Source organism: Delphinus delphis, chromosome 20, assembly GCF_949987515.2.
Source record: "Delphinus delphis chromosome 20, mDelDel1.2, whole genome shotgun sequence".
Taxonomy (NCBI): Eukaryota; Metazoa; Chordata; class Mammalia; order Artiodactyla; family Delphinidae; genus Delphinus; species Delphinus delphis.
This window is the reverse complement of record NC_082702.1, coordinates 52818843-52832858: the sequence shown is the minus strand read 5'-3', so window position 1 is coordinate 52832858 and position 14016 is coordinate 52818843. Positions and strand designations below refer to the sequence as shown.

At 52.5% G+C, this 14016-nt stretch overlaps 1 protein-coding gene across 1 annotated transcript in view; it reads right to left on the bottom strand.

Moving 5' to 3' along the window:
- The window catches only part of PLCG2 (phospholipase C gamma 2), a 146521-nt gene that overhangs the window by 14672 nt on the left and 117833 nt on the right, over positions 1-14016 (bottom strand). The window contains exons 23-30 of the mRNA XM_059998978.1: positions 13591-13687; positions 12198-12264; positions 10397-10554; positions 5848-5950; positions 4124-4333; positions 2520-2665; positions 1481-1595; positions 401-568 (exon numbers count right to left, since the gene is read on the bottom strand). Of these exons, the coding sequence (XP_059854961.1) occupies positions 401-568; positions 1481-1595; positions 2520-2665; positions 4124-4333; positions 5848-5950; positions 10397-10554; positions 12198-12264; positions 13591-13687 (1064 nt within the window). The remainder of the gene's footprint in view (positions 1-400; positions 569-1480; positions 1596-2519; positions 2666-4123; positions 4334-5847; positions 5951-10396; positions 10555-12197; positions 12265-13590; positions 13688-14016) is intronic.

The window sequence follows — 14016 nt, the reverse complement described above, 5'->3', positions numbered from 1 at the left end:
TGACTTGCCCAGGGTGACGTGGGGAAAAGCAGGCCTAAGACTGTAGTTCCGGGTCTCTTCCTTCCCCGGGAGCACCTTACCAGCCACTGAACCTGCCTGAGGAGAGGCCAACAGCTTCTAACCTTCCAAAATGAAACCAAACTACAGTGCCAGCTGGACCATCAACTTATAATCCAGTTTTGGATGCAGAAGCCCCACTATGACCAGCCCAGCGTCTCATCCTGCCACTTGCCGCGGTCCCTGTCCCAGCTCACGGGAACTCCCACGAGATCAGCTGTCCAACCTACCCATGATTTAATAGAAGCCAGGAAAAAGGCTTTTTCATTCTTTTCAAAGCCAGCAGCCCAGACCCAAAAGGATGCCAATCCAAGCCAAACATTATCATTAAAACGGGTCTCACCTGATTTGATTCCTTTAATGGGGAAAGTGGCATGTGCGAGAAAGTTGGGGTCGCTGAACATATCTTCCTCGTACACCACAAAGCGTAGAAACGCGAGGTTTGGGTCATAAATTTCAAACGTCACCTTCTCCTGTGTTGGAGCCCAAACAGGGCTTAGGCCGTTGTCATCTGGAAGGAAATCCAAGCTCACTTAGAGGCCCCATTCGTCCTGCCCCCTCTTGGTTACACCATCTCTACATCCATTGGCTTTGAACGGTGTAAATACACATCTAGGCCAGGAGCTAAGAAATAATTTTTTTCCAATGCCATCACAGGCCTGGCCCTCAGTAAGCAGGGGGGAGGCGACCACCGCCCCTAATAGATCTCCCACCTCAACCCCCTGGGATTGGGGGGTGGACAACAGTGCAGGAACAGGTAGGTTTGGACAAGAGAAAAGGAGACATGGGAGCCACATCCCTCGTCTGATGGGGGAGGCGGGTTAGGTGCTCTGAAGAGATAGTGGGATTTGGAGTTGCCAGGGGAGAACCAGCCTCAGGGAGTAAGGTAAATAGTTAACTTTCACCCTCCACAAAGGCCAGTTTCACTGGTCAGCACGTGAGCTGTTCATCGGGCTACCTTCTACCAGGGGCAGTGGTCCCAAGCCTTAAAAGGCCCACAGTTCAGGTTTTTCCAGGCCTCAGATGGCAGAACAAGCATTCTCTGGGCTTCCCTGGCCTCTGCGGGTTAAGATCACCCAGGTTGGGCTGCAGCCGTTTGGGTCAGGTCAGCCACATCCTCTCTTAGCCCTGGACTCAGTAGGCAAGCAGGTGAGGGCTGATGCACAGGTGAGAGGGAGCTGGAGCCCTGCCGGGGCCTCCCAACGTGAGTTACAGGCTGAGAAACACAGCTGTGGGTCCATGTCCAACTCTTTCATCACGTGGCCCTTTGTTCCCCCCGCCCCCCAAGCTCCCCATAGCAGGCAAGGGGGATGAAGGGAAAGACCTGGACACCAGTGCGTTACCGCATCCCCGATGACTAGCATCCCCAACCTGTGATTCAACTTGCCTGAAGTTTAATTGAAGAAAGGACCCAGCAACTTACTCACAACTGTTGTTTTGAACTTGTTGTTGTCATATTCGGCTCCGCATATTTCCACCTCCACAAAGGGACATGCAATACTTCGTCCAGGTTTGGGAAGATGACGAGCCCCCAGCACCTAGGACACCAAACGCAAGGATTAGAACTCTCCCGGCTCCATCCTGGGCAGAGCCAACAAGTTCCACGTGGGTGGGTTCTCATTTCTTCACTGGTGAAGTACTAGACCCTCCTACAGTGGACACCCCTACTGCTTCCCTTTTGTGGATGAGGAAATAGGGGTGGAGAGTCAGGGAGGATTCCCACAGCTGTTAAGGATGAGCTGGGATGGCAGCCCCAGTGCCAAGAGACTCAACAGGTGGGCCTCACCTGTGCACAGAAATGCATACGCCCAGGCCAGCACCTACAGAGATGGAGTTCAGTCACTCAATTTCTCAGCCCCTCCCAGGAAAGGATGGGGGAGAATGTGGAATCCTTTTTGTTAACAGGCCTTTTTTTTTAATTTTTAAGAACTTTGGTTATTTATATATGCTTCAGTTTTTCTTCCTTAATCTTATGAGAAATGCAGTTCATTTCCCTACCTTGCATCATTTCCCAAACGGGAGAAAACAAAAACTCTAACAAAGAGACAACACCTTCTCTGAAAGTTGGACCAGTTTAGAAAAGCTTTCACCTCTCAAAGTGGCCACGATGGGGACAAGCTCTCTCCTCCATAAAGACCAGAGAGCCACTTCTCACATGTTTGATTCCCCTTTTTTTCTGACCAGATGCTGACCTCACAGGGACCCTGGTGAACCCAGCCAGAGACAGATTCATAGCTCGCCCCCGCAAACAAGGGGAGGTGACCAAGCTGGACCCGGGAAGGTGCCCTTCCCTCCCCTCTTCCCCTGCAATGACCGTGGCAGGCACTGCAATTAAGATCCTGACCCGTGTCTGGGTGTTGACGGTTTAAACCAGGTGACCGGTGTCGTTAGGCAGCGGGCTGGGCCATCCCCACGCTGCACAGCCCCGGCCCCATGCGCGCGGAAGGAGGGCTGGGCCTTACCTTGACCGTCAGAGTCATCAGGATCTTCCTCTGGGACTCGGGCGGCATGGGGTCGTACTTCTCCGCCCTCATGCTCTCGGGCTGCAGGACGTAGCCAGTCCGCCCATTGAGGGAAAACAGGGCGTGGTTCATCTGCAGGTACTTATCTGGAGAGGAAAGATAACTGCTGATGAAAGTGAGGCAAGAAAAGGGGCCCCAAGGTGCTGGGTAGGGGATGATTTATACCTTTTTCCGAAAATAATTTGAGGCAGCTGTTAAAATAGGTATCAGACTCAAATATATGGGTTTAAAAAAATCCATTAAAAACCAATGTTACGGGAAGAAAATGTGGGATTAAAAAAATCTCAGACTGGGGACACCTTTCCAAGTAAGATACAAAATCCACAATGTATTCAAAGCTAAAAATTGCCACAAAGAACAAAATTTCCATAAAAGTTGATGTGCTGTAGAAAAATCAATTTAACTCAACTGACAGGTAAATATCTATATATAAATTTAACCTGCTAAGAAATCTGCTAACTGTGTGCTGTGAATACCTAAACCCCCTTAGAAAAACTGGGTAAGAAGCATGAATGAAGTCTGCGGAAAAGGAAACACAAATGCTTCTTAAGTACATGTTACTCATAAAAAGAGAAGTTACCAGTAAGGGAAGCTGTGACTACAGTGTAACATCGGTTTTCACCTATCGAAGACTGAAAAGTTTTGCTAAAACTAAGTTGGTCAGCTTTTGCCAAAAAGGGGGTAAACGTCTCGCCCGCTCGCACTCCTGCCTGCAGTCCCCATGGAGAGCAGGGTGGCTAAGTGTCTTCGCTCAGACCCTCCTGGATACAGGGGTGCAGTGGTTTTCCTCAGGGCCAAGTTGATCAAAGCTGTTTGACCCAGCCTGCACTTCTGAGAATTCTGCCCCACAGACGTGCTCCCATATCTAAAGTGATGCTCACGTAAGGTTACAGGGGGCAGTGCCGTCTGCAGTAGCAAATGAAGGGAAATAACCTAAACGTGCCTCAGCCGGGGATCAGATGAAGACCTTATGGTTCTGCTCAGTGGAATCCTATGCAGGCACAAAAATACAAAGGAGACGACTGATCAACAGGTCCTCCAAAGAGGCTTAAATACCCACCAAAGTGCAAAGCATCATGATTAATGCCACCCTTTGCATAAAGAAGTTGGGCGTGTTGGCCTTTCCCAGCATATGATTATCTCCAGAAGACAGCCTGGGCAGCAAGCCCTCAGAGAAGGATGGGCCCGGAGAGGGGACCGGAAGATAGCCACTGAACACCTGAATCCATTTGCCTGAAGCTCAATTCCTAGACTTTTAAATTATGTGTGTGGATGCATTTCCTTTCTCTCTTAAACCGGACTGACTTCGCGTCTGTCACTTGCCATCACGGAGCCCGTCACACAAGCACCTGGCATGCCCAGGGGTCCCCGTCATCACTCTGTTCAAGGGGATGGGCCTCGCGCTAGCATGCTGGCTGAACTGACAATTCCTAAGACAAACTACGTGCTCTGGCCACCACATCACACCGGTGGCCCCAGCAGACGGTGCCTGGAATAATGCTCCGTCGTCTCAGATTTATTGGCCACAATCAGCCCCCTTTTACCTGGTGTCTGGAAATTGAGTGCCACCATCTGGGAGCCACACAGCCAGAGGCGGAAGGGGTCGTAGTTGGAGGAGTCCACCCGCTGTCCCTTGGGGTAAATGCGGGTCAGGCCCTTTTGATTGTATTTCAAGAGATCGTTGGGTTTCTGTCTGACGATGCTGTCAGCCTTTGTCTCCACGAAGGAGCGGATTTCTCGGAAGTCGGGGTTTTCTGCACAAAGAGAGGGAGTCGCGTTTATTCTGTGTCTCGCACATTTTCTTAACGCCTAATGTACTGGCGGGATGTGCAGGTCGTGAAATGAAACCAGGAATCTCTCCCGGATGAGACATTCAAGTGGTTATGACGATCCTGCCATAATTGGTTCTGCTGTGGGCTTTCCCCTCCGGGGCCGGGGCGGGGGGGCGCTCCCAGATATTAAGAGGGAGCCCAGTGTTCCCACAGCCTTTTAGTCTAGCATTATTGTAATTTACTTTTTGTTTAGAACTACCAGCAGCCTTGTACAAGAAACCACAAAAGTGGTACAGTTACAGTAAGGGGTGGGGGAAATGGGATCCGCAGGGAGGAGGAGATCTGAGGAGTGGAAGGTGCGGACGTTGGATCTGTTCCTCATCAAAGGTGTTGCAGGCACAAGATGAGTGAACCCAGCATCTTGGTGGAGGGAGAAACGAATGCCAGCAGGAAGGGATGTGACAGGAGAGGGGATGCCTGCGTGGGTGAGGGGACAATGAATGGGAGGAGACTTGTGGAAAAACGCAAACAATTCTTTGCTTGGATGAAGCTCTGCTGCTTCACGTCCAGCTGTGGTAGGACAGCTCTTAACACGCTGAGCGTGGCTGCGTCTGGTTCAGAGCTATGACATCTTTCCCTGCGTGTGGAGGTACCCAGGGACCAGCCTCCCAGTGACCATTAACGCTGAGGTTTAGTACTGCTTCTCTGGTCCTCTGCCTTGGAATTACAGATTCTGGAGATCAGAGACAGGAGTTGCTCAAAAGGAGGAAGAAAATATGAACAGGACCATTATTAGATGAAAGAACTTGCTACTTTGGAGGATTTGGTAGGAGATCCATTTTTGCATCCTTCTGCAGCAGGCCAAATAATGGCCCCCAGGGATATCTAGGTCCTGCTCTCTGGAACCTGTGACTGTGTTCCTTATATAGGAAAGGGACTTTGCAGATTGATTAAATTGAAGGGCTTGAAAGGGGGAGATTATCTGGCCCTAAATGAAACCACAAAGTCCTTATAACTGAGAGCTAGAGGGGGATTTGACTACGTAGAAGAGAAGGCAATATGACCACAAAGGTAGAGACTGGAGTGACATGGCCACAAGCCAAGGAATGCCAGCAACCATCAGAGGTGCAAGAGGCAAGGAACAGATCCTCCTCTGGAGGGAGTGGGGCCCTGACACCTTGATTTCAGCTCAGTGATACTGATTTTAGACCTCGGCCTCCACGACCGTGAGAGAATAAATACGTGTTGTTTCAGCCACCAAGTTCGTAGTAACTTGTTACAGCAGCAGAAAAACTAATCCACCCTTTAAGAGGGTTTGCCTTCTGAAGATACCAGAAGGGCCTGGTTCACCAGCATCCTCGCCCTGAGGACAAACTGAAGGGGAGGTTCCCACTTAGCACAGTTAAGACGAGTAGGAACGCTTTTCACAACGCCAGACTCAAATGGAATCAAGAGTTTCCCCCGAGGCTGGGGGGCAGAGTGATGGGAGACGGTACCTAGGTTGTCCTTGGTCTTGCTGGTTGGTTTGCAGTAGACGACCAGGTCCGAGAGCTCGATGGCGATGGACTGGTTCTTCTCCCAGTACTTCATGTTGTTCTCCTGTGTGGAGCCAATCTCGAGTTTCAGCCCTCAAGCCGGCACCTGCGAAATCCCATCCTCCCAGCACCTGGCAGGCGTCTTCCTCCTCTGGGTCTCCTCTTCTCTTTGGCCCTCACACATGCTCACATCTTAAATGTGGTGGAAAGTTCTCCTCCCCCCTGCCCGTCCTTTTACTTTGGAAATTCTCCACCAAACTGTCTCCACCCAGGATCGCTGTCTAGCTCAGTCTCTGACCACAACTCTCGAGAATACAGGGGAACGAGGGCTCTTCTTTGTCACCACCCCTCTCTCAACCCTCTGCTCTCGGCGCGCTGCCCTATCCCTTCTCCCGAAACCACGCTGTGACAGTTCATCAGATTCTAGTTCTCAAGCCCAGGACCGCTCTAGGCCATGGCCTCCCTGTGCTCACTCGCTGTCCCCCGCACCCCACCTCCCTGCAACGTGCACCTCTCTGTGCAGAGGACTCTCCACGGCCCGGGCCACACACCAAGGACTTGGGAGCCACTCGCCCTCGGAGGACCCACGGTCAAATCCATCTCCAGGTAAGGATGGGCTCTCACTCCACTCCAAACCAGACAACCCTCTCTGGCCTCACCAACTTCTGACCCATCCCCCATTGGCCAAGCGGGGGAACCCTAGAGAGAATATCGTTCACAGATGATAACATTCACCATCCGGGAGGTTGCTCAGCTTCAGGCAGTGCACACTAAGTGCTCGGTGGATACGATACCTAAGCCCACACGTCCCTGAGAGGTACAGTTTATCTCCACTCTTCCACGACATTACAGCACACACAGAGGTTGAGTAGCTTACCCCGGGCTCCACAGCAGGCCGAGACCAGATGCTTAAGCAATCGGCCTCACCTGTGTTACCCCTCTGCTTCGCCCCCTCTCCACCCTCAGCCACCAGGTACGGGAGGAGACCTGTCTGAAAGGCCGCCAGCTTCACATCCCAGGTCCCTCTGAAGCACAGTGACAACGTCCTGGCCCCTCATCCTGCCGCCCCCATCCTCCTCCCTCCTCTGCAGGTCCGTCGGATTCTGGACGCCACCCAGATCACTCCTTCCCCAGGACGCCTTCCTGGGTAACTCCATCCAGGCCTGGGAAAGAGATGCTGCATCCCTCAAGCCTTCCAGAATGCCCACTGCCTCACCTGGTCTTGGCCTTGCACTGTCTCTCGTCCGACTATCTATGTTGGCGCCTTTCAACACTAGTGTCCAGACCAGTGTCCACACTGAGACACGTCCCTTGGGAGCAGGACCCTGCAGGGGGTGAGTCTTCTGGTGACTGACAGGAGCATCACAGTGGTTGGTTACAACTGTGGGGACTGGACTCAGAGGCGGGTTTGAAAGCTGGCCCGATTTGCTGGCTCTGCCGACGGCACAAGTCACCTAGCCTCTCTGTGCCTCAGTTTCCTCACCTGTACGATGAGGCTAACTTGAATACCTAACCTCCTGGAGCTATTGAGAGAATTAAAGAAGGAGGCCTCTGCCCTCGCCGATCACGTGGCAAACAAGGGGTGCGACACGGATTGCCCCAGAAATGCCTTTCCGGGCCAAGGACAAAAGCATCCACTTTTTAAACAAGCAGGCGTGGGCACCCGATTTCTTCTGTAAGAATGCCTCCAACTCATGACTGCTGACAAAGATCCTGGGGCCCAAGTGGACCCTGGCAGTGACCAGCAAACGAGCTTTTTACATGAGCTCCGGCAGCAGCCACATCACCAGGGAAGATCAGAACGTGAAATCTGCCCTAGTTCGTCGAAGCACACCCAGCTTTCACCAGCCCTTCCCACACTCCCTGAATGTCCCTGGGCACAAAGCAAGCTGTAGCGGCAAGGCTCCAAGGGCTGGTGTGGGTGGGACGGGCACGGAGCAAGAGACGAAGAAGGTGTCAGCCAGATCGTCTACGGCCAGATGCCGTCAGGGAGACTGAAGCGTTGTCTAAGCTCAAACCTCAGGTGTTCTTTCCTAATCCTTGTGTCAGTTCGGCTTTGTCCTCTTAGCACACAATTTTCCCCGCAGGTTATTTGGGGAGAGGAAACCCTAGCAACAACACAGCTCACTTCTCACGACAGCACGCCCGCCTGAAGTAAGGGTGGGTTGAGCCAGCTGTGTCCACGTGTCTGGCCTCACCAAGCACAGAGCCATGAAGGGTTATGGGGCATCACTTTTTTTCTCAACCTCAGCAGAAAACAGTATCAGTTCACGATGAAATACCAGTTGCTACTGCAAAATTGTAGAACAGTTACCCTCCAGACCCACAGACTTTGCCCATAGGCCATCTCAGAGTTTGAAATCACAACACACTTCATTGGTCAGGCTTTGGAAACTCACTAACTAGATGAATCCTAGTGACTGGTCTTCTGCCATTTGACTGAAAGAAGCCAGAGATGATGTGAAATTACAGAGCCCTGAGCAGGTTCCTAGGGCCTCGGTGAGGAGCTCCTGGCAGTGAGCTGAGAGCACACCTCGTGTTGCTTTCCCAGTGGCAGCATGGGTCCACCTTGCTTGTTCCCACACCGGCAAGCCCTACAGCTGGTTGTGTTCAGAGTGGAACCTTTGTCAATTCTGCTGACTCCTGTTCTGTTTTTTAACATTTGTATGAAATGTGATACGACTAAGCAGATGTAAAAGCTAATTAAAAAGGAATGTAGACCAAGGCAGAGCACAGCAGCCTTCCAGAGCTATGCTTAGCCTCAGAAACCGTCATGTGCTGGGCAATGAAGGGGACAGCCTTCAAGTGAAGTCACATTTTCCTCCATTAAGAGAAAGGGAGAGAGCCAGGAAGCACCCGGCCGAGGGTGTCATCGCCATGCCCCTTCCCTCCGAGCCCCACACTCAGATGGGGCGTGAGTGCCTGAGAATGAAGTGGCTAAAGGCTTCCTCCTCACTGGTGTTTTTCTCCGTTCTCAGCTACACGGGCCTAGAGTCCCAAGTACTAGAAGATGCTCAGGACAGTCACATGCTCGCAGATGGTGCCGTGCAGATCATGACGACAGCCACTCAGCCGACCATGAAAACACACGCAGAAGAAGACAGGAGGAAACTACCTCTCAGAGGAACCCCGGGACAGTGGCAACCCCCTGGGCCTCGGAGCCCTACTGCATTGGAGGCACCAAGGGCAGATGAGATGGCCCCATGGGGGAAGGTGGGGACAGCCTTGTTGGCCACAAGCGCGTGGCTCATCCCAAGTGACTGATGTGATGATGTGACAGGTCTTGCGAAGAATAAGGACCCATAGGTAGGGCCTCTGACTAGATTCTGGGATGGGGGAAAGACGGCAGGCCCTGCCAGGGAGGGTGCCCATCTGAACAGCTCTCGGCACAAAGTCTTCGAAAGAAGAGGAGTTTACCCCAGGGTGTCGAAAGGATGAGTCAGGGGGCCTCTGGTGACTACAGACTGGCCAAGTTGCGAAGTCCCCCACAGGGGGAAGAAAAAATCAAGCCAAGTACACTGGAGGAGGGAGACTCATCAATTATAACCCGAGGTCAGAGGGATCCAGGAGGTCCTGGGAAAGCCTTAAAGTCAGTCCTAGAAGCAACTGGGTACATGGAAAACCCTAGAACTTCTTCCCAGCTCCGTGGCCACAAGGAAGAGCAGACAGCACCTTGCTCCGTCATCCAAGACACAGCAACACTTCCCCATGTCCTCCTGGCATGAAGACAACGTGATGATTAAATCCTGTGGTGACCTGAGCCCTTGCTGTGTGTCAGGCTCTGGGCCAGCACTTTCTATGCATCATCTCCTTTCATCTTGTGAGTTAGGTATCTGGCTCCTCATTTTACTGACAAGGAAACTGAGGCCCAGAGAGATGTGGTTACCTGCTCAGGGTCCAACCCTGCCAGGATGCAAACTCCAGTTGGCTTAATTCTAAACCTGTTCTTACCTAGAACCTCGCCCTTTTCAAAAGACCTCCAGACAAACCCTAATGCTCCGTTGAGGATAAACCCTCAAAAGCTCATTCCCATCAAGACTGGAAGTTCCCCCCACAAGGATACAAACTTCTGGAAGGAAAGGGCTGTGTCTTGTCGATTACAGTATTCCCAGGGCCCTTTCCAGTACAGAGACGTGAGCTCAGTGAACGTGCGCCGCAAGGATCCAGGCTGCTTTGAACAGTATTTAGAAACAAGAAAACTTTCCAAATGAGGAAGGCAAAACTTTCTTGTTAAGACACACAGGACCCGACAGGCCCCAAACATCAAGGGACACTGCACACACCGTGAGCCTTCAAAGGTTCAAACCAGACCCAGCTCCGCAGGTGGACCTCCAGTACCCATTTCCTCTCCGCAGTGCTCCTGTCGTCTGAACAACCCCCCTCTAACCCCCGAACTCCGTGGGGCCGCTGGGCCTGCTCCTCCGGCAGCCCAGACCCACCCCACCTCAGCAGAGTACCACAAGCCTGAGAATATCAGGCCCACCTGAGCCCAGGTAAGCAAAAGGCTTACCTTGGTGTCGATCTTCCAGGTGATCTCCCGGATGCTCTGGAACCACTCAAACAGCTCCTCCACCTTGTCTGTGGCAAACTCCACCGGAGGGTCACCCTGCTTCTTGGGCTCCAAGATAAAGACGAAAGGCTTCTGGTTCTTCCCCTGTGGGGCCTTTACTTTAGGAAAGGATAACAAAAGGCCTGATCAGCCTGTTAGAAAGCCAAAGAAGACCAGATTTCCACTTCCCCAGGCCACTTCTCTTATGACCCCAACCCAACCATCATTGTCAAAGCGCCGACCGGGACATCTACCTTGTATCAGGTAGCGGTCCACGTCTTAATGTGCAGTTCCTGTCAATGTGACCTTATCTGGAAATGGGGTCTGTGCAGATGTACGGAAGGATCTCAGGATGAGATCGTCCCTGCATTTTGGGTAGACCCTAAATCTAGGAACCAGTGTCCTTCATCAGAGAGAGGAGAGGGAATTTGAGGCAGAGACCCAGGGGCGTTAGCTGGCCATTGAAGAGGGAGGCAGAGACTGCAGTGATCAGCTCAAGCCACAGACCGCCAGCAGCCATGAGCAGCTAGGCGTGGAATAGGTCCTCTCTACAGGGAAAGTATTTTCTGGAAAGAGAAAATGAAGGCTACAAGAGGAGAAATTATCGGCCACGTGATATCATCAACAAAGATCTCTGGGCTCGCACGTGCCAGGCACTGCTCTGTATCTTCTTTAAGTCTAATCACAGCTTTTTGGGGTGCTCTTGTTCTGCCCATTTCACAGGAGGGGAAACAGAGACTCGTTGAGGCAGAGTAACCCACGGAAGGTCACAGAGCTGGTAGTGGCAAAGCTGGGGCTCAAGTCAGACCTGACTCCAAGCTCCCTCCTCATCCCCCTGAGCCACGTGCCTGTGCAAGTTCAGCGCAGGATGATACAAAGGGTGACAGCAGGGAGGGCACGAGCCCCCGGTGCCCCAGACCCAGCTTGTCTCACAACTCGCAGTGGAAGCTCAGGCAGCTTCTGTGGTCACTACAGGGCTTGGTTTTCTCATCTGTTAACTGGAAATGGAACCAAGAATCCTTTGCCCACTTGCCTAGGCTAGTGGGCTGACGGACTACAGGAGGCACGGAGGCCGGCTATGGAAACACGGGCTGCTCAGAGAAGAAAGGCGCTCTGGCTTCTTGCCCAGAAAGTCTCTCCTCACTGCCTTCAGCTCCTTCGTCTGGAAGCTGCTATATGCTCACTTCAAAGGCCCAGGAAGCACCATGCATCTCACACCCCTGTCACCACGGTTTAGGCTGTGGGCTCCCTCCTGCACCAGACTCTGAGGGGGAGGCCAGGTTTCCTGACGCCCAGCTGAGCTGCCAGGAAGCTGCAGCTCTGAGAGGGGAAATGACAGGCCCAGGGTCTCGCAGCAACTGAGAGGCAGAGCTGGGCTAAGAACCAGACACCCCCAACTCTATGCTCCACTGCAGCCCAGCCAACGTCTCAGCTCCTCCTAGAAAAGCATGGGAGACCCAGGCAGACCCCTGCAATGAGGACGATGATGTTGGGAATAACAACAGCCACCATTAGTCCAGCACTTAATATATACGCACCAGGGTATATAACACCAGATTATAGCGCTTTACGGATGTTAATAGCATAGCAATCAAGATGTAAGATGATAGTCATTAACCAGCTTGGCCCAATACTCAGCTTCAGCAACCAAGTCGAAGCTGGAAGGACCCAGGACAGCTGACCCCCTGTCTGGGGTGGTCCTGAGGCCAGGCTGGGGGGAGATTTGGGTGGAAATCTGGGCTGAGACCATGTGTGCACATACCAACATTATAGGTGTTGAGATCCAGTATTCCTCTGCAAAGAGACCCTAAGGGATTGTCTTCAATAATCTGTGAAGAAACAAGACATAACTCACGCTCGTCTTAAAGGGAATAGTGAAAAGATAACCAGTTTCCAAAGTATACCGTTTAGCAGAGGCACTGCCTCTGGAACTGTTTAAAATGCACTTTCATCACAGGCTACGTCCACAGGGAGAGAGCTAAATAACGAAGCATGTTGCTGGTGGGGACCCAGCAGCGAGCAGGTGCTGGCAGGTTCAGCGTTTCATTTTCCAATCTGTAAAAAGGCGCCTTGTGAATTCCAGAGCAGGTTTCGAAGCATTTCCGTGGATCTGGTTTCAGAAACACCCTAGACCCTTTCTTCTGACATTATCAGGAAATGGGACTGGCCCCCTTTCCAAGCCCAGCTCAAGAACCTTCTGTGGCTCCCTGTGTCCTATGGGAGCAACACCTAAGCTCTGCAGTCTCGCCTCAAGGCTTTCCAGGCCCTGCTCAGTCTTCCAGCTCTTCCTCTCGCACGGCACATTTGAACCATCCCAGGGGTCAGGTGAGGTGGGGAGTTGCCTGGTCTCGGGAAAGCTGGAAGAACTGTGTATCTGCCCATCACATGTACTACCCCACCCCTCCCCCAGGCTAATGCCGACTGTGCGGGTAAAGGGCAATGCGGGATGGACACAGCTGGGGAGGGGTGTGGGGGGGGGCGTTACCGTCTCTGCCTCAGGCCGAGCGCAATGAACAAAACTGTTTCCACTACCACACCTTTGCTTAGGCTGTACCTCCCACCTGCAGTTCCCTTCTGCTGGTCTCTGGCTGCTGAACTCTAACTTGACTTTTAACACTCAAAGGCCTCTTCCTCCATGCAGCCTTCCTAAAGTGCCCCGAGTCCCTTACAAGAAAGTCTAAGATTCCAGCCTTGGAGCACTGCTGTTGCACTGAAAGTAGCTGCTCTTCGAGCCTTCTGAGCAAGAGGCAGCGGGGAACAGAAACCAGGTTTGCAATGTCACCAGGAGGGCCTCGACGCACCTTTCCCTTGGGCCGGCCTGCTTACACCAAGCACGTTCTGAATGCCAGGCTGGCCAAGCGAAACGTTTCATCTGCAGGCCGCTTGGCCGTGGCCGTTTTCACTGCGGAGGGAATTCTGCATATGCAAAGCCTTCCAGCCCAGCGCAGCAGCCTGATTTAAACCTGACTGTCTTGTCACAGAGACCGTCACCCACAACTCGGGGGACAGTCCCAATTTCCCCGTCACTCTGCTGTCCCTGTTCGGGAGCTCCTTGGGGAACACAGGACAGCGCGTACAAAACGTGGAGCTGGCTCAGTGGACCCCCCAGAATAGGATCGGTGGGTCCCTCCCTGGGATGAACGATGGAGACTCACCTGCTTTTCCAGGTCCTCCCCGTCAGCTGTTGAAATGTCTTCAACGTAATTGGACGGGAAGTACTGCTGGATTCTGGTTCCGTAGTCTCCTTTCCACCTATATGGAAACACAGAGGGGATCAGAGGGCCTTGGCCGAGCCATGGTCACTGCTCACTAGCTCCCAGCCGATGGGGGAGGGGGAAGGGGGCAAGTGACTGAGTGGCCGGTAGAGGGGGTCGTTATCTGTGACAGCGGAGCCTATCAAAGGGATCCTCTGCTTTTTTTTTTTTTTTTTTTTTTTTTTAATCAGCAGTGAGTGCTGGAGGTCACGTCCTCCCCTTACCATGATCCTAGTGTTCGGTCAAAGCCACCAAAAGTCAAAAGTTTCAGTGCTTTAAGTGGACATCAGACGCCATACAAGACGAAAGCTCAGCTCTAGCGGAGGC